A 24,659-nucleotide genomic window follows, 5' to 3' on the forward strand; every position below is an offset into this window, starting at 1 on the left:
GCCTAAACATATGCAAAAAAAACGCACTTTAAAAGTTTTGTCATGCAGGCAGACACACTGACATGTAAAGATGTAAAGAAGGGGATTGGTTTAGTTTAGCAAGCGTCACTCTATAGCAATATTATCCTGGTGATATCCCCAGTGCTGACGCATTATCCACTAACATCCTTTATTTATTTATTTTTTAAAAACTTTTTTTTGCAAGACTGGGTTAGAGGATTATTCGAATCTATATACAACATTTTCTCAGAAAGATGTATTCAGGAAGGCCATGTTTCTTTTCAGCTTCCAATTGGCCATGTTACAATATTATATAGCGCCTTGGATTAAGGCGCTATATAAAACAATAAATACAAATATTTCAGGGCCGTATTATTTTGCAATCTGGGACTTCTAGTCACCATGCAATAAAATATTGTTGTTCTAACACACTATGTCAGTGTTCTGTCTATGTATGTTTTTCTTGTTGTGTTATGTTTCTTACTTTTGAGACCTTTCCACAACTTTTTAGGTGCACGCTTGTTTTTTCCGCTTATTTGGATGGGAGTCAGCTTGTTTTGGGCTTGTTTTTGAAGGGCATTCAGCTTATTTTTTCCTTCCGACCTGGCAACACTGCTTCTCTGTCTTTAGTTCTGTGCACCACTCATGTATCTCTGTCCATCTTTATAGCTCTCCTCGCCTCCCTCCTCTTTTTTCCTCCCTCTCTACGGCATATTTCTCGCACCCCACCCACTAAGTACATAGTGGGTGGAGGGAGCGACTTTGCTGCAGGGCGCTGACAAGCGCCACTGCCATCTACAGGACAGATAGTGTGTATATTACCCTACTCTAGAATTATTTAAATAACGAGTGGACAGTTCCTTTAAAAAGGTACAGCACTGCAAGTCAACTTTATGGACAATTTACTCCGCTTGTCAAAAAGCACTGATTGTAGTAAGGGCAGTTTATACTGTCTACTTTCATCACTGCTTTCATTGATGTTAGCATCCTCGATTTAGAAAGTAGGCCCAACGCGCTTTGGAAAGTACGCCAGTTGCTTTGTTTTGTCAGCGCGAGACATGGCATCCCTCGTGTTGTTCCTTTTATATGGGGGAGGGTGGGTCACCTCGACATTGCTGTCTTTGCCCTGAGCAATCTGGGGCTGGCGTTTGCGTCCGCGCCCAGTCTTGACCAGTCTCTTAGGTCATCCTGTTTTGTAAATAAAGTGCTGTGTTACTTCTTAAGCCCACCAGTCCCTGATGTTGGAAGACCCATATGCCAACCATGCAGCTCTACAAATCGTGCTACTAGCCACACATGTAGCTGTGCTCATGAAGCTTTAACATGACAACGTTTACCTGTATCTTAACAATGCACTCCTCGGTGCCCGCTCCCTCTGCACAGGCGATGGCGTTCCCACTGACGGCGCTCCAGGTGTCGCACTTTTCTTTCTCGGCTTTGCCTATCACGCACCAGCGCAGCCGTTTCTTCTCATCGCTGGGGGGACTTGCAGATACTGTGAAAAACCCATACACATTACTGACAAGAGACCCCGCCCTCCTGCATTTAGAGTTGCGTCGTTTTCATCATAAAGAGGCCCAGCCATATTCATGCGCAGTGCTTCATTTGCAAACCAAACAAAAATACGTTCCAAGGCCCCAATATGTTCTAGCACTCCTGTGACACTGCAGGTGGGCCTTTCCCCACCACTGCTGCCACCACTCAGAGCTGCTCCCCACACTGTCGACTTATCTGGGGATACACCACAGCTCGCACCTGCTCATTGTGGAGGGTTAATGGATGCATGGTATGACACATACACGTCGACAGAGAGAGAGTGGCAGAGAGAGAGGGGCAGAGAGGAGCAGAGATGGGGGAGAGAGAGAGCGAGGCAGAGAGAGAGACAGAGAGAGCGAGGCAGAGACAGATTGACAGAGAGAGGCAGATAGGCAGAGACAGAGGTAGAGAGAGACAGAGAGAGAGGCAGAGAGACAGAAAGACAGAGAGAGGTAGTGAGGGAGCGAGAGGGTGAGACAGAGATAGGGAGAGAGAGAGGCGGAGATAGAGAGGCAGAGAGAGGGGCAGAGAGAGGGGCAGAGAGAGAGAGAGAGCGAGGCAGAGAGAGACAGACAGAGAGAGGCAGAGAGACAGAAAGACAGAGAGAGGCAGATAGGCAGAGACAGAGGCAGAGAGAGACAGAGAGAGAGGCAGAGAGACAGAAAGACAGAGAGAGCGAGGCAGAAAGAGACAGACAGAGAGAGACAGAGACAGAGGCAGAGAGAGACAGAGGTAGTGAGGGAGAGAGAGGGGGTGAGACAGAGATAGGGAGAGAGAGAGGCGGAGAGAGACAGAGACAGAGGAGAGAGAGACAGAGAGAGAGAGATAGAGAGAGAGAGGTAGTGAGGGAGAGAGAGGGCGAGACAGAGATAGAGAGAGAGAGAGGCAGAGAGGAAGAGAAAGAGAGTTCTGAACAGAAATTCGGTGTTCTGCCATATTGTCTTGCGTGTGGTGTAGGCACGCCTTCACGTAAATCATTTCTCTCATGTTGCTCTTATAAAAGAACCATGGCTCACAAGTGGGGTTTCCATGACAATGAACGAGCTAAAGGACAGTTTAGAATGTGGTGTGCACTATATACATTATCTTTATTATTATATATAAAGCAAACAATGCAGGCTATTACCGTATGTATGACCATTACTATATACATTGAGAGAACACTGTCGTTTATTGCATCAGTTATGAAGGAGGCATTATGTGCAGCGCACACTTATCAGAATGACTCATCGGTGATCTGCATTTTGTCCGCCAAAGAAAATAAGACCCATGAAGGTAGAGTAGATGGTCTACAGGATGCCAATATTGTTCATGGGTCCTGCTTCATAAGACAGCTTTAACCAGAGCCCGGTATCTTGTGCTTGGAAGTATGAGATCATCTCAAATTCCTGTGCTTGCCAATGGGGGACCAAAAGGGATTGGTCGCCAAATCAGCCACCGCAGCGGGGAAGGCCCAGCGAGCTTGGGGGCAGCCAGCATATGCTGTCCCACCCAACCGTCCACCCCACCTACGCTGGTGGGCCCATATATATATCTAGCTAACGCGTTAAGAGTGTTAAAGAGGGTTAAAGGTCACCAGCGTGACGCTCTTTACTTGTGACCCAGGATAAGAAAGCCAATATTCTTTTAAAGGAATCAGAGGCTTTGGCAGGATATTTAGGGGTGCAGGTAGTACTGCAGCCACCCTCACGATGCCTGAATAAGCCTGGAATGATGGCTATGGTATCCACGCTTGGTGTTCTAGGCAACGCTCACATTTTCCACCAGGTAACCCCATTGGCCCAGATGATGTAATTAGGCTTCATGTAAGCCCTGTTGCAGCTCCAAGACTTCTACATCTGCTCCCACGGGCAGCACAGTAGGCCGCTTAGCTCCTTACGAGGGTGTGTGTAAACCACATCCGAATGGTGGTCATAAGATCTCTTTTCCCGCCATGAAATGTGCCCAGCCTAGTGCTGCTATGGTGGGGATCAGTATTTGGGGCCAGAGGCCCCCATCGCTACTAGAGAGCCCTTCTTTAGCGTACAGAGGGACATCGCACTGAAGGAGATGCGTGCTCACTTGTCTGCAGAAGACCGAGACAGCCGGATCGTGCCGGGAAGAGTTCCAAGGCATGACATGTCCTTCAACGTTTCCTCGCTAGAAAGAGACCCTAGTGAGTGCATGGGTGGTCCGCCCCTTACTCTTTGCCACTAGAGAGCTGTGGTTCTTCCCAGAGGTTTCATAGACCTGGCTCTGTTGTTCAGACGATGAGAGTCAATTATCTCGTAATGCGTCCTTTGGGGCGGGCGAAAAGGTGAGGTAAATTTAAATACCCTTAAGTCCAAAGTATTACTACTCTGAGTCCAAAAAGCAGGTTTAAATATAATGATCGCTGATCTGTGCAGCATAGTATTTTGAGTGACCCCCTGATCCCATCTCTATAGTGTCCGAGGAACCATTTCTTCATAAACCACCAGAGACCAAGACAGCTGCAAGCAACTCCCAAGGGGTTGGACCTCAAGTGACTGGTAGATTAGCCACATGGGAGAATGCTAGTAGGAATACATGCCCTAGCAGCTCTGGAAAGACTGTGAACATAAACTGTGTCCCAATGTTGCCGTGCAGCTCTTTATCCAACAGATGCATCCACTGGTTGCCTGACTGTACCCAGCAGTGATCGCGCTCTGAAACACTCGTGTACGAGCGCGATATAAAAAAAAATATATATATATATATCACAGCTGAGGTCACACATCTACCTGATGAAACAGACAGGGTCATTCAAATAGTTTTAGTGCACCGCTTTATTGCAGATGGTTTACTATCCATCGAATTTGGGCCCCTGCTTCCAAAGAGGTTTAAAATACAGCTTTGCCAGTGAATGCCAACACAATGATACGCTGGTAAAGGATCAGCAACACGTTTAAGTGACAGCCCTGATCTGATCAAATGCCCATCTGTTTAGACGAGCCCCCGGCTACCCTTATTCTGCTATCATTGTAAGCCCGCTGAACCCCCTCACTGAACCGATTCAGACAAGGCACTCCTTGGCTTCGGAATGGCGTGGAGCCCTGAGCAGCCTTTTCTCCACTAGTGTCATATCCTGGAACATAGCGGGCTTAAAAAACAAGCATTCAGATACAGACTGCCAAGAGTGTACACATGCCACCCAAATAACTTGGAGCCGGTGCAGAAAATCTGGCGACACCACCTTTGAGACACCCGAGGCTATGGGGCCAAAGGTACGCCTCGGAGGAGGGTTCACAGTACTGTGTCTCCATTGACCTGGACTCCAACATTGGCAGAATAGATGCATCATCTATGGATTTTTGGTTGTGAAATGAGTTATGCAAAGTTGGATGATGACCTAGGAGCTGACTCTTTTCAGCGATTTCCATCCATATTTCCAATGACAGATGATCTCACTGAGTCCTCTTTCTCCACTACTTTCCAGTCCCAAACTTCTTTCTCCTTCTCCCTCACTTTCCAGCAGCAACCTTCTCCATTTCTCTCTCTCCATTAGCACCCTGGGCTGGGGAGGCAGCAAATCAGGTGGCTAGGAACGCAGGTTTGAACCGCTGGTGTGAGCCCGGGTTCCAAGTCACCTGACGGCTGGATCCCCCTGCCATCTTCCCCTCACCCTCCATCCCTGATTTTCTTTCCTTTATTTACCACACCTTATTTCTAGCCGCACCTTCCTCTCAGCTTTCCATGGCCAACATGGAAAGGGAAGAGGGGCTCCGTACGGAGCCCCTCTTCCCTTTCCATGCTGGCCATTTTAGTAAAGGATTTTCCTTCCTACAATGGGACGCGTGCAGTGTCCCGTTGTAGGAAGGAAAATCCTTATTTATTTTTAGCACTGCAGGTTGCCGCTTTGGTAACCCGGGGTGCTAATGGCCTTATGTACCCGTTCCACGGGCAACACTGGGGGATAACGGCTACATAACGCCACGTTAGGAGTGTTGTCCTTCTTCTCTGTCTGTTCTTAGAGATTGTTTGATCCAGTTGTGCTTCTCATTGTTGTGCATGATGCGACTAAAAGCAAACATACATAAATTACGAAATCAAGTGGTCGTTTTCAGTTAAAGAAGATGGTTTTACTTTGTAACCTCTGATTTTTTGGAGCGGTTGGCTACCTGTTTTGGTGAGACTAACTGTGCAGTCTGCCGGGTGTGGCATCCATTGAAGGAATTGAAAGCATAAACTGCAAACTGTTTTGCCGCTACTGGTTCCTGGTGCATACTGCTAATAGGAGTGACTCCGGGATGCCCAGTGCCAGTCTCCACCCCCTTCCTACACATATGTCTATGAGAGACTGACCCTTGCCACTCCCTATACTGGAGACCTGTAGATATAGCTACGCGGCCGCCCTAGCTGTGTCGGCTACTTGAAGTAGCTTTATGGGCAGTCCCACAAAACCATGGTTTTAGAAGCTTCCCCTGCACATTCCGTCTAGTATAGAGAGACTTGTGCAGTGTATGAGTAAATGTATGTCTACACAGTCGCATGACTTCACCTGACCTAGTTGAGAACTGTCTAGGTGCCAGGTAGGCACTCTTTCCTGCTGTCTCAAGATACTCCTGTGCAACTGGTTATTACAAGAATCACAAAATAATTGTGAACACAACAATCCTAATTACGCAGAAATACACAGTTTGTGTCGCCACTTGGGTTACATTAGGGCTTGCGTACCTTTGCGCACGTACTGAATAGCATCAGAATATGCTGTGCCGAGAAAGAGAGTGGCGTCCATACTTTCTGGGAGAGGAATCACCCGTGTTGCAGAATCCTTAAATACCAGGTCCTTGATTCCATCAGGGGAGCTGAACAGGTGGAACGGTGATGACCCTTTCTTGCCGAAATCGGCCTGCGACAAAAAAAGACATCTTAGAGTTTAGAATGAAATGGGAGAGCAGAAAACCATCCAAAGAGATACATGCATTAGAGTGATCGCCACAGCCTTCACGTGAGCCATAAGCAGTCCCCACGCGCACTCATGATCACTGGACTCTGATGTTGAGATACAAGTGATCTACCTGGCGTGCAGTGTCCCCTCACCTGACACGGAGGCCCCCCTACAGTTTAAGAGACTGCCCCTATGGTGCTCTGCCAGGGTACCTTCATTCTGACTTGTAGTCCATTCTGCTATTGGCGTAGGGCAACTTCCTCACCACACATCACCGTGCACAAAGCTGCCTGAGGGACAGCCCCGTTCCCCTCTCAGAGCTTTGCTGGGAGGCATGTGATACGGAAGTACTGGTACGAGCCCAACTCCATTACAGTGCACTAGACTAGGTGGTACAAGTCTGAAAAGCGGTCGATCTGTGTAAGGACATGAGGGCGACATTAGTTTCAACTGCGAGTCATACCTTGACAATGAAAATCCCCCCCCCAAGGTACTGCTAATCCAGCTAAAGGCTGACACTCTTTTTGGCACAAGAAAGAGGCTCTGAAGGGTTAAATAGAATTGTAGCAGAGTCTGAACACAGCAGGCAACGTCCACCAGGCTGTAACATTCCGTTACTAGCCTTAATCATGCTTCCCCATCTTGTCCCGGGAGGATAGCTCAGCGGCAATGTGCTCACCTTGGAAGCAAGATGATGCGAAGCAACACAGGTTCGATCCCCCCGGATCCACGCTTAAAAACCACTGGGTTTTTAAGCGTGTTATAAATACGCAACTAAGACACACAAAAAAAACAATTACGCAACTAAAAAACAAACAATTCCTGTAACAGTGACTCGATCCCAGCGGGCTGTGTGAATGCTTTAAAAATAAATAAATCAAATGTCTGGCATGTCAGATACAACATGCAGACACTCTCCAGCAAGTGGGTACTCGTTTTTTCTCACCAAACTATTTGCTAAAGCATGGTTCTCTCTTCTTCTGAAAGGAGAAATATGTGCACAGGAGAGACTGAATGGGCCCCCCTAGAAATGAAAGGCGCTTTGGGCTGAGGAGGAAGGGTACCTGTGCTTTTGTGAGGCATTCCCTGATTGCACTGGACTTCTCGCCGGAGCTTCGCGTCACCACCGCGTGAGCAGGAACTCTACCCAGGTTGCAGTCCTTGTACTCTGACAACGGCTTCCTTGTGTCGTCCGGACAGAGCAGCTCGTATTTGTCGCTCTGACTAACTGTGTTAAAAGAAGCAATCTAGAGTTAGAGACACAGGTGAAGGTTGTGGCAGTGGTTTCCTGAACTATTTGTGAATGGAGATGCTATACGTTCAGGTACACACTCAACAAAGACAAACGTAATAACAAATATAGGATTCTGTCTGTCCACACCTGAGCCGGCCACTGATCACCCCCACAGATTCTGGTCATGGGGCGTGTGCTCTTGTGCCCACAAGATTGCCTGGTGGACTAGCAGAGTTAGGTTCTACTGTTGCTTTTGCACAAGAGCCCATTGTGTGTTTTTTTTTTAACCCACTTTATCTCCAAGTGTCCCAATTCCCTAATCTGCCAGATTTGGATGTAATTTGAAGCAATCTCACACCCTATATCAAATGCTCTATGAAAAATATGGACATTGAGTTTGGTTCACTCAGTATCAGGTAATATTATCCCAACCAAAAATATCACTGTATGTATGGTTGTTCGGAACGGCCATAGGCAATATTTTGGGGAGGGGGGGATCATTTTTGAGGTTTTTGTGAGCGGGGGCGTCCCCCGCAGGTTCCATGCCTTAATATCGTCGCAAAAATATGGTGATATTTTTGTATGGCGATATTTTTGCGGGGATATTAACACATGGAACCGTTCACTCTTGGTTTCCGCCTCTGCATTGTCACACACAGACACAGAAACGAATGAGTTTTACAAGTTGACACCTTGCTGAGTATTAAAAATAAGTGGGGGGAACACATTACAGTTTCTTATAGTGCTAAGGAGGACTTTCCAATCAAAGCTCCGACACCATTTGCCCTAAATGTATTCCTCCTATCCTCCATCTGCTGCCTGAACAGGAAACATCCCGGCCATCCCATTTAAGGGTCACCATTTTAGACACCTGCAGTTGCAGCAAAATTCACAACTCCCTCCTTATTAACACAAACATGAATTCATCTTGCAGTCTCATACATCAAGTTCAATCTAACATTTTGACAGTCACCCTCCTCTTGCTCTTCATGGAAAGAACCACGCATATGCATCAATCCATCATCTTCAGGACTAAAGCCAGCTATATTATTTAGTCCTTTTCCTTCGCGTTCCAACTCTGTGAAATCACATGTCCTACCACTGCTCCTTCATTATTTAAGACACTGGGTTTTGCACATGCATAGTTCGTGCTAATTAAGCAGTTGTATTCCCATCTTAGGGGACCTGAACTTCTAAGCATCTCCCTGATGCTCCGCAGCCTCTCCTATCCTCAGCATCCATATCATCCTCAACGGGAAGTCGCGGGGGCAAGAGTTGTTCTCTGCTTGGATTTCTGTGGTGCCTCCTGCAGTTGCCATTACTTGGCCTGGGAGCGTTGCACAGACTGACGTGTCATCACACTTTCTCATAGTCAGAGTGGCCGGGATTGTGCACAGTATGGCACCGGTACCAGTATGGCACCTGATGCCTGCACTTACCCCTCTCCCTTGCCAGCTGCTGGCTGTACTTTATTTTGTTATTTATTCTACTATCCCATGTATTGCACTGTCCCCTTCCCCGCCCCCCCTGCACTTTCCCCTTCCCCTTTCCCTTGCACTTGCGCGATCTGAATGACACTTGGTCTAGTAGGATCGGTGTCTGTCTTCCCTCTGTTCCCCTCCCTAGCTGCGTCGCGCCTTGTAACACTTGTGTATAGGTGTGTTATAAATGCCTTATCATATCATTCTCCTTCGCAGAAATTATGCAAATGTTATATCAGAGTCTGTCAGGTGCAGCTCCTCACACTCAGAAGGCTGTGTTTGCCATCAGGTTCATCAGAATGGTTTCCTGAGGTGGCATGGGGGGGATTTGGTGTAAGGTTGTCAGATGACTCCATGTCACTGGGGATACTATGGTCCAACCATGGCCTTTTATTCTCTATCAATTGCACCGTGCCAGCTGCAGTTTAGGATCACTATAATTGAACAAAATGGACGAAAGAAAAACAAAGTTAAATCAAAGCCCAGCACCAGAAAATGGTGTCTCAGGTGACGCGACCCATCTGGTAACTCTAGTGTAGGTATGCTCTTATTAGCAGGTGCTTAGCAGTCAGAAATGGGCCACACTTGGATAGCACCCACTGTCAAAATGTGCAGTGACTCTACTGAGAGAATCCAAACTGGCTATATGCATTCTGCTCTTACTATTCAAATCTTGCTAACATTGGCTTTTGATGCCATTTGTGTTTCTTTTGGTTTTAAGTTGGGCAATTGTCTAGGTAATTGCCATGCATTGAACCCAGCCAGAGCAAGGGTGACATACACTCCAACTGATATGCTTGAGGCCCTAGCCTCAAAGGCCTCAAGTATACAGTCCCCAAAAAGGGATCTCCGCGCACCCACAGCGAAGTAATACCACTAATACAGTGTTCTAAAATATCATCACGTAGCACCGTACCACCACCTGCCCATGAATGGTCAGCGCGAAAGTATTGTGTGGACATTAAAGGAGGTGGTACTACACTGCAGGAACTTTTTTGCTCTACTGAAACATGCCACACAATATCACATGCCTGACGCCTGTTCAACTCGTATTTGAAAGGCCTGGGTGAGGAACAGGAACTGTTCCACAAGCTGGAGAAAAGTAGACTTCCATGAAATGGGTGGACTGGGGTACAAAAGCCAAAGCCTGTTGGGCTTGACTCTTTTTGGGTTGGATGGAGATGTTGTGCCTTTCGAAAGAAGACGTTTTTTCCCGGATGAGGCTTGGGAAACCTGTCGACAATCAATGGCTGATGACATCTCACCCTTCATAATATGCATTATTGCCTGGCGAAACTAACGAAACACCATTTCCTCAGTATAAACCGTACAGAGACCACCAATGCAAGTCAGAGAGCGAAGATTAGGGTATTAGGAGCAGACGTCTTCAAACTATTTCTCTGTGCAGCTGGGTGAAGGAAACAGTTCAGTGGAGCTAGGGGGGATGAGGGAAACCGTGTAGTTCAGCACTACCGCCATGCAACCTGAATATTACCAAAACCCGGGTGACAGTACGAAAGTAAGAGAGAAGCTTGAAAACGTGGATCCATTTTAGAAGTGACAGCTAGTAAGAGCAAGCGGTAACTATCTTTGCAAGGTGAGATTTAAAGAATCCAAGATTCAAGAATAAGCCAAGGCTCTGTGTGCATCCATCACTGGGCAACCACAACAGAGTGTAAGCAGCTGGTCAGAGGGAGAGGAGTGCAGAGTGGAGAAAGAGGGCGTAGACACCAGGGACGGCACCCTCAGTGAACTAGATTCCATTCCATGCACGCACAGCTGCCTCCTCTGTGATCCTGACTGGACCCAAGCACTAGAACCATTTTCCTGGCATAGAATGTTCAGGCACTGTGACCTTTTTTACCTTCTCTGCTGTTTTTAGTAAAGCATTAGGAATAATGGAAAACATAAGGTATAGAGTCCCTTCCTTCCTGAAAACCGGAATGAAAAGTTATAATCTTCTTCCAATAGTAAATATGCACTCTTCTAAAATCCTTAGTATGGGCTCTGATCGCAGACAAACATCAGCAGCTAAATTCAGTAAAAATGCAAAAAGTAAACAAAATCACCTCCGAGGCAACATAATCCCACCTTGAGCATGTGACCCAACTCAATAATCAAACATTGCAACGTCACCGCCTCTTCCATGCCCAGCTTAGGAAACCGGATGTTGCAAAGAGAACCATCAGCTCATCACAACACAACACAAGAATAACATTGCCACTGTAACCTCCCCTTAGCCCCTTTCTACTGAAAGAGCGGTCTGATACATGCAGGACGGAAGGTGGTGGAATTGGTGACCACATTTACATCCGGTAAGTTGTCGGAAGCCGATCTTAAGTGCCAGGCCGTATGGTAGAGTGTAAACACGCTGTTTGGGTAGTGAGGCGCCTGGCCATGGACACCTTTGTGGATCAGGCTGGGGAGGTCAAAATCATGTATTATTTCATTGATAGCCAATAGTGTCATTTGAAGGGCCAGGATATTTAGATGGTTCTTTTCATGTCTAAGATAGTATGGATGGCCTTTTGCTGGGTCTTCCCCAGCTTGTGCGATGTTTAGGTAGGGAGTCCAACTTAGATTCCGTTAGAGCAGCTGAGCCGGGATGTAATAACTGCAAGAACTAGCTCACCCATTGAGGAATCAAAATAAAATGCAGGCTCCCCCTCAGAAGCCTCATGCGGTGGGAGATGGATTTAGTGACTGTATTGACTGTGGCATCATCCTTGGAAATGTGGGCGTCTGAGTGGACGCTCACATTTCTGCGGTGTAGTTTCACACTGTGGGCTATGCACCTTCTGTTGTAGAAACTAGAGTACATTAAGGAGGCATCCATTCCCCACCCAGGGAGATCCTCTCCCTCTCTGGCCATGCGCTGCATAGGTTTTGTCTGCTCCCTTCTCTTTGCCATCTTCCCCTTGCCTTCCCCCCTGCATCTTATAAAGTGTTCTGTTGCTTCTCAAGGCTAGGTCTGTGCTCAATAAATACCCTAACATGAATAATAACCCCCCCACACCCCCTCTCCAGCTTCCCCAGTTGCATAGAGTTTTGTAGAGTCTCTGGGAGATGGGCTGCAGGGAATGGAGACTCACATGCCCAGCCTGAGAGAGAACACCAGGTACTTTAATGGCAGAAGAAGTACACAGAAGCTATGAAGCTGATGAAGGGAAAAGGAACCTTGGGCAACAGCTTGACAAGAGGCACGGGGGTGTGCTTTGAAATCTGATGATGGACTACACTCTAGTACAAAAACACACAAACTTCAAAAAACCCGATTTGTGATTTCTTAGGGTGCAGTGAACCTCTGACACTCACCTGGTACAGTTAAATGCTTTACAAAAGCGACCACGCCTTTTCCGTCTGTCAGGCACCTGTAAAATAGCCGTACAGTTAGGAATAGGCAACCCAATCTCTATGCCATAGAAAGCATATATTACATTGATTTCGCCTGGAAGCCATAGCATTATTTTAGCAAAGCCATACGGGTAGTCAAAGGGACTTCCAAGGATCTTCGACCTCCCACCCCGACGCAACGTCTTTCAGTCTTTGTCCTGGATGATGGGCCCTATACCTTTGTTAAAATTAGGATCCGGGATGGGTGCATGAGCAAACCTACTGATCTCAGACAACGGTCTGAGCAATCTGAGCTCACCTCGCACCCGGATGTCCATGTGGTCTAGCTTGCTGCTCACAACACCAACCTCTCCACGCTCCTACTCTCTTCCTGCCTGACTTCCTACCACACAACAGCCCCCGCCCCCTGCAGCACAGACCCCAATAGGACTTACAGGCCTCAGGCTGCCACTCTACTTTGTCCTTTCTCCCTAGTCTGGAGCATGGCCACCAGTGAAATGGAGAAGAGAAACTGGTAGTTCTTCTTCCTTTTTCTACAGTAGCCATTTTGATTTTTGGCTATTAGGTGGTGCTCGCCACCTATAGGATGAAACTAATGAAATGGAGTACAGCTAGGGAGGGATGGCATATGAGGAGGGACACAATGCTCATATATGTTGTTTGGTCATTTACCCACCCATTGACAGCCCGTTGCCATGCTAATCCATATGACCACTCCCACTCAATTCCTGTCCCTGGAAGTGCCAATCAGGTTTTTTTTCAAAGCGGTCTTCTGAGGGCTAATGGTTTAATTGGTGCTGTAAATGTGCTATTGCGATAGTAAAATGTCTTAACCAGATCTGCCTTTAGCCACTTAATTTATAAGCAGTAAGAATGTCCTTCACTAAAATCCTACTAAAACAAGCATTAGCAAAGTCAACAGTTTAGGGTTGTGTGTAGGTATTAGATCAGCATTTGCAAGCCACTGCTATCATATACGCAGGTACTGCACAGTTTTCAAGCTGCTACCATTAATGTCCAGATAGTACCATTACGGAAATGCGTGGCTAATACCTTTCTCATATCTACACAAAAGCGGAAACTGTTGACATTGCCAATGCTTGTTTGTATTTTTTTTTTTTACTTGTGAAATGGACAACTTTAAAAATAGAGGCGATTACTCTGTGGGTTTGCCATAAACATAGCAATGATATCTAGTTCAAAGTACTTTTTCAGGGTGGCAACAGCCCAGGGACTCATGTTGAAGAGCTGTTGCTCAAATATAATCCTTGGAATGTTCATTTAGCATTCTCATGGGACAGGCTTAGGCTCTAAGAACTGCTAGAGACTGCAGACTATTCAGAATGTCACAGTCTAGGACTGTGGGCAGTGCAGAATATACTCACAGAAAATCCCCTCTGACTGCCCATGTGGATGTTTGTACTGTCAACAGCCCCTTACTACATATCCCCGGCTAAATCCTCATGACAGCCCAGGCAGACTTACAATTTAAAAGGTTCTGCCTGGCCATGTGAATGTTAATATAAAAAACAGAGTAGGTATTACCACGGGAAGTAGAGAACACTAATCCGTCTGTCATATAAGTCTATAAAGGCATCACTTGCATCCACTCTTTATGCCCATTTTACTTTTTTTTCCTTTCCTTATAGGAATGATGCAGGTTGTAACAGCCCAAACTTTGAGTTATGGGCCGATTCTCCCTTTAAATGGTCCTGCAAGGCTTTTACCAACGTCTTCAGTGCCATAATGCCCAGCAAACCCTTCTGAAGGGGGCTATAAAACGTATTTAGAACATTGGGAAGTTGGCAGTTTCATTGCAGACAATACATTGACAGAGGAGAATAATATATGAATAAACTCTACGCTGGGGCCTTTAATGCGGGCCATACTAAATAAATTAATAAATAACTCGGGCCCAGGACGTGACCACCCATTCCAGTCTGTGGGACAGGTCATTATTACTATTAGCACCCAAGGTTGTCCTGTTCATTCATTCAAAAGACTGTTTCAAAAGGGCCTCCACAGAGCTGGAAGACAAGGATCCAAGCGGAGTGCCTCTTACATTTCCATGGTGGCCAGAAGGAATGACGGAGCGACAGCAGCAGCGGTGGTGCCCCCTCAGTTAAGTGGGGGTGGGAGGGATGGGGAAATTAAGGGATTGAGCCTGTGATCAAAAGCAACATGATTAGATGCTCCCTCTGCCCTGGGTGCTAATAATTGATCCGAGTCTTCTGTCCCAATCTTCTAATATTTCTCCATTGTCTTTCTTTGTTTTAAAGAGAACAATCTCCTCTCACTCTTTTGGAATGTTTTAATAATAGTATTGTCGCCCCCTCCAACAACTGCAACTTTTCCTCGATTGATTTACATAGAACCCCCAGCTATATAGCTATGTTTTGGATTCCTGATGGGTTTTTAGGTGAGCGAAGCCTCTTTAGTTTCACTCCTTTGTTCAACTCACTTGTTTTGCTGGCATTCGTCCGTCCTTAGTGCTGTCAATACAGGGAGGCTTTTTCTCTCCATTCATGTTCTCCTGTGTTTACATTTAGTCACACACACTGCCTTAATTGGAGTGTTTCATGGGGCACGTGTGCCTTTTTTGTCTGGCATCATTTTGTATGGTTTTGTGATGTGCCTGGGACAGGCTGGTGGCAGTGAATAGTGTTTTACACATTTTCTTGCTGCATGATAATGCAATTTTGGATACCATACACTCAAAATGGCTACCAACGTTTTAAGTCCTGGTCTTTGGTCATATTGCTTTTTGGCCATCTTCATGCCCCATTTGGCCATAAAACACCAAACAAGTCTTACTCAGGACTCCCCATTTGGCCATAAAACACCAAACAAGTCTTACTTGGGACTCTCAAAAGGTGCTTTATGTGAATGGAAATGGTTGAAACTGGTTTTGACAATTTCTGCTACCAAACCCCATTTCTCCCTGTTGATGTCTGCTGCTTGGACAGCCACTAGCAATTTCAATGGTGCAGATCCATCCCATTGGTGAGTTGGGACATCGTGCAGACTGGATCTTTGATTAAAGGATAGGGTCTGGAGCCATTCTGGAGGGTACTCAATAGTGCGTTATACAAAAATGAGACTATTGACTACCCCACTCATAGTCCAAACAAGCTAGGCTTGGTGGTATATGTTATCTACTTATTTTGTGATTAATGCCTTCCAGATTGGTACCACATTCACAATTTTCAAAAATTCATTTTTTTGCAACAGTTATCAACAAATGCTGCATGCTATTGGGACAATACATGGAACCATATCGCTTACACACCCTCAAGAGTGAACACTAAAAATCATCAGTCATAAATGCGTCCATATCAATTTATTATTAAGACAAATTTAGAAAAGTTAAAAAAGAGAGAGAAAGCAGAACATACAGATATATGTCACAAATCAATGCTGCATGATCGACTTAATCTAATCATAAAAACAGAGTCAACTATAGGGGTTGGTTGAATTAATGGAAACTGACTTATATCAATGAAGCAGTATTTAGATACAAGATTTCAAAAGGTTGGTAAGTCGCTTGTCAAGTGTCGACATGTTTCGGCCCTTCTGGAGATTGAGGCACTATCTCTAGTATCTCTACAACCATAGTTTTTTCAACGGCCTTCTTCAGGACAGACAATTCCTTTAAATCAGATAGGAAACCTCTTTCAAATACCCCGACAAGTTTAGCGCAATATCCTGGATGGATGTGAGATCAAGAAATCCGGCTCCAAAATAGCCGTGACAGATTCAGAGTTCTGATTTTCTTGTCACCGGATGTTCGTGGATCTCCCTTTATTTTTTCACTTGGCCCGACTTATTTTTTCACTTGGGGAACGCAACCGATGGGATGCTGTTTTTCGCTGCTTGGACGAGCTTTTAAAGGCAAATCACTTAAGAGGCTGACTCGAAGCCGTATACATTGTGGCCTCCCGAAGGGCAAGCGAGTACACTATTGGGTCCGTAACAACACTGCAGAATTTTTGCCTCACATCTAGCAGACCCAAGTTCCCATTAGATGTCGGGCCAAGTGAACAAATAAAGGGTGATCCACGACCATCCGGTGACAAGAAAATCAGATGTGTTAATTAGGACACACGTTATTTTATGTTGCTACATTTTAAGGTTTGATATCCTTCTTTAGATTGTCTTCTGACTATACTGCATCTATACAGTTATATCCTTCTTCATTTGGTCTACTGGATTTACAAACAACAAAACTCCCCTTTCAGCATTTCTGATAACACCAGGCCGGGTGCTAAAAGCCTTAGCATGCCCAGCAGTGGAGGCAGTGTCCGGCATGAGGTGCCACAGTCCTTCCTCAATGGCACTCCCTTCGCTCAGTGCCATTCATTTGCGCTTCCAAGCACCTAATGCCCGGTATTGCCATCACTGGAGGTGCTGATGCTTAATTATAACGTTTGTTTTCCAGTTGAAGAGAGGCCATACTGAACTTGCAAATAAAGCTCTAGGGTGCTCTGTATGGTCAGGCAGTTACGCTGGTGAACTACTATGACCCTATTGAAGAAACGATGGAGACACTGGAGTGTATAGCTCAACACCTTGACCAACAACCTCACTGGATGATTATTTGGGCTGGGGACTTGAATGCAGTGTTAGACCCAGATCTGGAGAGAACAGGAGGGGTCCATAGGTTGCAGACAAGGGCGACCCACGCACTGCAGGATTTTTACTGGTCATTGAGGTTGATTGATATTTGGAGGACAAGACACAAAGGGGAAAGGCCCTATACGTTCGCCTCCATGGTCCACTGATCGGCGTTGCAACTGGATTAATTATTTTGGATAGGGCGGCGGGTTAGGTTACCATGGTCCCTATTTTAGCACACACATTATCTGATCACATGCCAGTAGTGCTGGAATTAGAGATACCGAGATGCCAGGGTGAACGGCCAGCATGGATGTTTAAGAGTGAAAGTCTGAGTGATGAGGTGTTCCGTACAGAGATAGCACAGGGGATTGACGCATTCTTTGGGGAAAACATGGGTTCTGTAGCTTTGTATTCAACGGTATGGGAAACATTCAAATGTGTGATTAGGAAGAATGTATCTTGAAGGAATCGGGAATACTGAAGCAGATCAGGAGGCGATTATCAGTTAGTGAAGAACATATTTGAGTCTTACAAGTGGCTGGGGATGGTATATCTGAGCCAAATGTACAGAAGGAGATCAGGGATGAGTTGGACAAATTCAGGGCTGAGGTGAAAGGGAGGTGAAGTTCCTGCGAGGAAAGGCTGCCGTTCGGCATTATGGGGAAGGTCAATGCCCCGGAAGGCTGTTGGCATGACCTGCTAAAGCAGGAATGCCCAGGAAGTATATCCTATTGTTTAAGGACGAGCAGGGAGAATTGACATTTTCAGATGGGGACATCCTTTGGGAATTATGTGCGTTCCATATGCACCTTTACTCCACACAAGCTCAGGTTTCGCAATCAGAGATAGGTAATTTTCTTGATCGGGCAGAGTAATAGTGGTGTAGTGATGAGGAGAGGGAATGGCTATGTCAGCCCATTACAGAGCAAGATATCCTTCGGGCGATCCAATCATTATCGACTGGGAAAGCCCCTGTTCCAGATGGCCTGAAGGCCAAGTTTTATAAGTGTTTTGCCGGGAAACTAGCGATGCATCTCTTGGAAGTGAATCAACAGGCGTTGTGAGATGGGCGATTACCGGATTCTATGAGGGAGGAAGTGGTCACGTTACTGTTGAAACTGGGTAAGAGTGCTGAAGAGTGTTCCTCATACCGGCCTATTCACTAATTAATCTAGATAACAAAATCCTGAGTAAATTGTTAGCAACTCGATTGGCTCCCCTGATACATAGATTTGTGCAATATTACCAGTCCAGATTTATCATTGGATGGTCCACTTCCTAATGCCTAAGGCGAATATTTGGTTTAATGGTGGTGGTTAGTCCAGAATATTCGATAGTGGCAGCACTGCTAGATGCTGAGAAAGCATTTGATTTTGTAGAATGGCCTTATCTGTTCTGAGTGCTGCGGATAATGGGGTTAAGAGAGCAGTTTTTATCCCTCGTCTCATTGCTGTTACCTCTCCCAATGCACGGATTAGGGTAAATGCCAGCTTACATCAGTCATTCCACTTGATAGAAGCACACAGCACGGGTGCCCATTGTCACCCATGCTGTTTGCAATAGAGCTGTTGGCAGAGATGATTAGGAACAGACACAGATACAGGGGGATACAATTGTAAAAGTATAAGGCGGTGGTATCCCTGTATACGGACGATATGTTGCTGTATGTTCGCAATCCGCAAGTTAATTTAAAACCAATTGTGAAGGATGTACTGGAATTCGGGGAGTACTCTGGATTGAAAATGAAAGTAATGAAGTTGGTGCTCTTCTCACTCACTGAAAGTACAGGGCAGTTTACTGATGAACTGGAGTCTCAATGGCATATGAGTTACACAAGATATTTAGGGATAGATATTGCACGTTCTCCTGAGGTCTTTAAATCAGCTAAATTATGCGTTGGTACTGGAACATACCTGAGGGGTGTTGAAAAGGTGGATGAGCCTCCCACTTAATCTCTACGGAAAGATATCGTTGGTAAAGACGGTACTACTTCCTCGGTTTCTTTATGTATTTTTTAAACGCATCAATAGCGACATTGAAGGCATATTTTCGTGAAGTGCAGTCAGAGATATCCTGGTTCGTCCGGGCGTGCAAACAATCAGGTATATCGTGGAAGAAACTAGTGGCAGCATTGGATAAAAGGGATTTAGCGTTACCAGACTACGAAGGGTATTACGAGGCTGCGCAGGCAGGATTTCTAGCATACTGGTATGAGGGAGGAGCAGAAAGGAGGCATGTGGAAATGCAAAAGGCACTTGCAGCACCATCTCTGTTAAAGGCGATAATATTGACAGCCCGTGGAAGGTCATGCAAAGTGACGAATATGGTGGAATTATCATGTGATCGTGGGTTTGCGTTGAGAAGAAGGGGCGAGGCGAGGTTTTGTATTCTCTTAAAATACCAGTAAAATTGGGTCCCACCTCTATGGTAAAGCACAAGAGAATACAATAGGGTTGGCTGAATCATCTCAACGACTTTGGGAGGCCTCGCTGGGTGACACTGATTGAAGAAATGTGGAAATATTGTTGCGCTCAGACTAGGAAGATTCCCCTTAATAGTAGGTTTAAGATAATTAACTTTTAATATCTTCATCAGTTTTATTATACCCCTGCGAAATTACATACATTGTTTCAAGATACCCCAGATGAGTGCGCTCGTTGCGCCAAAACACCAGAATATTTTGTACATATAGCATGGGGTTGCCCTTCAATATCTAGGTTTTGGGAAGGGTTTTTTGACACAGTGAGTATTATGACATGGGAGGAAGTGGGGCTTGACCCGAGAGTGGGATATGCAAAGCAGATTGCGGGACGATTGCGGAATGTAGTTGGATTATTAATGCTTTTGGCTATACGCAGGGTGGCAATGGTGTGGGTAGAGCAAGAAGTCCCAGGCTAATGCAATGGAAAGAAGATTATCCTATACTGTAATGAAATGACTTACTATGTTTTATAGTACTTAGCTTTATGAAGAATTATTCACCTTAGTGTTTATCAAAATAAACCATTCTTTTTATTTAATTTTAGTGTGCCAGTGTTTCTTTGTGCCAATGCGTATACTCTAAGTGCTGTATACCTCCTGCAGCCCTTCCCCCCTCCTCCGATAAGCCTGGCTGCTCAGCCATTGCTACCAACAAATCTTGTGTGGTTCAGGCCTATACGAAGAGTTGGAGCCATGTGTCCCAAGTGTGAGTCTTTTAAAGTCCTTCATAAGGTGGACTTTTGCAAATCTTCCTCACAATTGTGCATTGATGTTTTTCATTGCTTCTGAAGTCGGAGGCCTTCTTTCCAACCCATTCCCCTGTCTAGCCTTCTGCGCCTCACCCAATGCCTCCTTGTGTGTGATTGGAATTGCACACACAAGGACCTGCTGCTTAGGAGTCATGGACCTTGCTTGCAATTGAGCCAATACTCCTGTCCATACAACAGTAAAAGCACAATTATCTGGTATAGTTAGCAAACCAGTGAAGCCGCATAAGCAAGTGTGCTGGATAATCGAGGTGGAAGAGACCTGGTTAACAGAGTAAAAAGGCCAAATAACGAAGGGCCTTTTGCTCCATCAACCTGCAGTCTGTTAACGCGACACTATGTTCCTTGGCCTGAACAACGATTATCCAATATTTCTGTATGTGGTACCATACAATTTCCAGCAATGGAAGATGCCAGTTAATAGACCTTTCTGGGTCAAAGGGTTGCAGATAATCCACAAATGATGCAGTACAGTCGAGATAAAGTAGAACGAAGGTCTCTCAAAATGTTTGAGAGACCTTCAAAAATCTGCTCATTGCAAATGTCACAGCATTCCATTTTTGGGAGTCATGTTGCAGTACATTCCAAACACATTGTTCCAAAAACAGGTTGTTTCCCGCCATCGTTCTCGCAGAAAGAACTTGCACCCTGACTCAACCCGTCACAATAATCTTAGAGCTCATGCAAACCGGCAAAAACACACGAATCCTGTGCTTTGCCTGGACTTTCCTGGCCACCTGGTGCGATAGATGGCTCAGGGAAACTTCATCGCCAACTTCCAAAGTTGGAAAACAAAATCATGAAGATGGCCAAACTTCATTAACCGCAAACTTCCATGGAATAACTGTGCCTGTGCGCAATCTGAATGGGAAGCCTTTCCAGCAAAACAGTTCCCTAGAGGTACGGCGACATGCAAGCCTTTTCGTTCTCCAGCGAGTATATAAAATATATATATATATGTACATATATATATATATATATATATATATATATATATATATATATACCAATAAAAATAACTTTCCTAGCTTTTTTTGTTTTTTAACAAATGCATTTTTTCCAAACACCAATATATATTTTCTCTTCGGTTGGTTCAGGAAAAAACTCCCAAAATATGGTTTATGCATTTTAAAAAGCGTTGGCAATGTTCACTCATACTCCAAGTTTTTAAAAATGTTTATCATGTGATTTAAACATTAAGTTCTGTATGAATTACACGAATTTGGGTGATTTGTCTGGAGAAAAAAAAACGAATCCCAAAAGACCTCTTTTTTTTCTTTCTCCCCATTTGACTGCAGATATATATATATATATATATATATATATATATATATATATATATATCTGTGTGTGTGTGTGTGTGTGTCTGGGGGGAGACCTCTCGCAGCTCCCCTCCTCATTTTTTTTACTTTACCCCCCTCCCCCTCACCACCCCCTCCACATAGATATATGCAGTCAAATCGAGCATCCCGAATTCGGTCTTTTTGCCCTCGATCTTTTTGGGTAATACCAATTACACAAATTGCCCCAATAGAACCAAGTTTTAAAGGCTTCCCGTAGCTACAAAGTCTTTAATTACGCAGAATGCCACCTGTGTACATGTCTAGCAGGCCTAGGTACGTTTGCTGCCCAAATGCTGATCTTGGTGACAGTTAACCCCAGACGCAGGCATGCAGCTGTTGGTCTGTAGAGGTGAGCAAGGGGGAGCATGGGGGGGGGGATTGGTAATGTGTTCCTCAGTTGTGACCCGATAAGCAAGTCCAGGCTCTCTGGGAACGGCACAAGACAATAAGTCCAAAGTAGAGAGCAACACTCACTTGAAAGCTCCGTCATAGCCAGAGTAGGGCTCCCTGTGAGAGAGTGTGCACTTGCTGTCACCTTTTCCTGCACACAAGCTGCAGAGGTTGGGCTCCTGGGCGCCAGGCACACAGCTTGCAGAGAAGAACTCGGACACCGCTGGATCAGGAAGGCAAGAACAGATTTGATAGTGTCAGACTATATGTAATTCTTAACAGAAACACCTTCTGCGCCCAGCCTACCGCATGCACATCCATACACACGTATCCATCTTTTAGCGCCCACAAACTGCATCCACCACCAATATACACCTAACGGAAAGAGAAGGGTGGGTAAAGGGTCAAGACTGGCCTCCAATCCTCTCCCAATATGGCTCCTATGCAGCCTTCTCTCAGTGAAGGCGTCTTCCCTACAGAAGAGTCTATGGATCTCATATTCGAGTCTCTGTAATTTGGCGGTGGGGTCCCGTTGTGTGTAGACTTCCACGTAAGCGGGTGCATGCTGCCAAATGTTCATCATTTTCAGGGCGCAGTACAAAAGGGGAGTGCAGAAGGTGGCCTACAAGCAGTTTTCCACCCTTTTCCCTCTCCTTTTGCACTCCTTAAGCATGGCAGGCAGCGTTTACAATTGGTCCGCGTGGAGTCTGTCAGCTTTTTTGCTGGTGCAAAAAGCTGGCAGACTCCATAGGGATCCCCAGCATTTGCGTCGGCATGAAAATCCATTCCAGTGCAAATGCCGGAGTGGTTAAATGGCGGACAGGAATGGAGGAGGTGGAAACGTAAGTCACTTTCTGCCCCTCCTCTCCGCCATACAAATTGACAAAAATGAGCATTGACAGGAATCAACCGCATAAACCCTTACGCAGGCTTGTACGCTGTTGATTCTCACTACGAAGGGCTCAAAATAAGCCCCCTATGTGTGCTATGGACATGGTTGCTTTGTACCTGCTGTGTTACCCTAACTGCCCAGAGTTGGTCCCCCCCCTTGGCCTCATGCCCACCACAGCACGAGTGAAACCACATTGGAGATGGTTTTGGTACTTGTGGTCTGGCGGTGGTTCCAAGAAGGCCCAAATTCTTATGGCCATAAGCATGAATGTACTCATTACCATATGACGACCACAGCTGACAATCTGTGGTAATGGTGTAATGGACACTGCATCTCTGGAATGGGGAAAAGAATTGTGGCAGACTTGCAACTCGGGCCATGTCAACAAGCAGCACCTTCTGTAAGTATGCTATTGCCTAAATTGCAGAGGGAGCCGATGGTTAGGCGTGTTCTCCACTGCCCAAATAAAACAGTCCAGGAGTAACAGACGGCATTGCCAACCGGACTCTGATGTAATGGACAGGGCTGTGTGCCATGGATGTCATTTAGGGGTCGCCAGGGAAGGTCCAGTTGCATTGTGCCAGTCAGGACACCAGTTTTTTGCTCATCTTGGGTGAGGTTCTTGGTTGGGGAGCAGCAGCAGGTATTTCAGAACAGCATCCAAGAGTGGTTGGGTACCCGTGCACAGCTCACAATCCTAAAATAACAGCGGGTGTTGCAGCTGGGGAGTGAGCTGCATTGGCAAAGCTATGTGTTTAAGAATCGGAGGAGACGAATAACATGGTGTGCTGAAGGGCACGGCTGGGGTGCAATACGTACCCACATATTTAAATGAAAAATCACCCGGCGCCATAACAAGGCTGTCACAGATAACTAGAGCAGTGCAGGAGCATGAGAGGGAACTTTGAAAGGGTGGCAGGCTGAGTGGAGAAAGTGGGGGCATGCAGGGGAGCTGATTGGCCAAGACGCTTACACAAAAAGCAGCTGAGGGAGAGAGAGTTGAAACTAAGGAGGTAAAGAGAGTGGACGACAGAGGGTGATACAGGATCAGGCGGATGTTACCGATAATCAACTATTTTACCTACTTAATTTGGACAAAAAAGCCACTAGGCTTTCAGATACAGTCAGAATGGGTGCTGCTTACTAGTAATCTGGCGCGTCTGCAGAGCTGAGTAGATGTGTACGTTCTGGGACAGCATTGGGTGCGTTATGAAAGGGTTAACATGCAGTGCGAGGGCTGTGTAGGGGGTTCTCTGGATAATAATATTTGGGGGTCTCTGCATCATTCGGACTGGAGGGGCTTGCAATGATGAAGAATGAAAGGATATCTAGAGAGGGGTCACCATTTGCCAAGATTTACCTTTCTGCAAGGGCTTGTCGTCGCTTCCCTCCCACTTGATGAGGTCCATTTTCAAAAAAGCCCCAATGGGCATGTTCCAGCCTGCGGTCTTGTCCAGTCCGGTATGGCACGACGTCTTGCCCTTCAGACCCGAGAATTGGAAACCAGACCCTTTCTGCACCACAGCAACAGCATAATAGCAGGTGTCCTTCTCTGGAAGGAGAAAAAAAACAGGACGAATGAGGAAGCGAGCAGCGGAAAAGTCCTTACAACCAACATGGATATCGAAGAGTCAGTGTGGGTACTCGGGAAGGCTGGAGTCATGAAATTGGTTTAT

The 24,659-nt window shown here is 45.8% G+C and overlaps 1 protein-coding gene across 1 annotated transcript in view; it reads right to left on the reverse strand.

The window, feature by feature from the left end:
* LOC138491525 (serotransferrin-A-like) overlaps positions 1-24,659 on the reverse strand; it is a 94,161-nt gene that overhangs the window by 45,159 nt on the left and 24,343 nt on the right. Inside the window, exons 4-9 of the mRNA XM_069618063.1 lie at positions 24,344-24,535; positions 22,176-22,314; positions 12,455-12,510; positions 7,489-7,652; positions 6,211-6,385; positions 1,338-1,495 (exon numbers count right to left, since the gene is read on the reverse strand). Coding sequence (XP_069474164.1) covers positions 1,338-1,495; positions 6,211-6,385; positions 7,489-7,652; positions 12,455-12,510; positions 22,176-22,314; positions 24,344-24,535 — 884 coding nt within the window. The remainder of the gene's footprint in view (positions 1-1,337; positions 1,496-6,210; positions 6,386-7,488; positions 7,653-12,454; positions 12,511-22,175; positions 22,315-24,343; positions 24,536-24,659) is intronic.

Source organism: Ambystoma mexicanum, chromosome 10 (assembly GCF_040938575.1).
Source record: "Ambystoma mexicanum isolate Mex_15411 chromosome 10, UKY_AmexF1_1, whole genome shotgun sequence".
NCBI classification, from domain to species: domain Eukaryota; kingdom Metazoa; phylum Chordata; class Amphibia; order Caudata; family Ambystomatidae; genus Ambystoma; species Ambystoma mexicanum.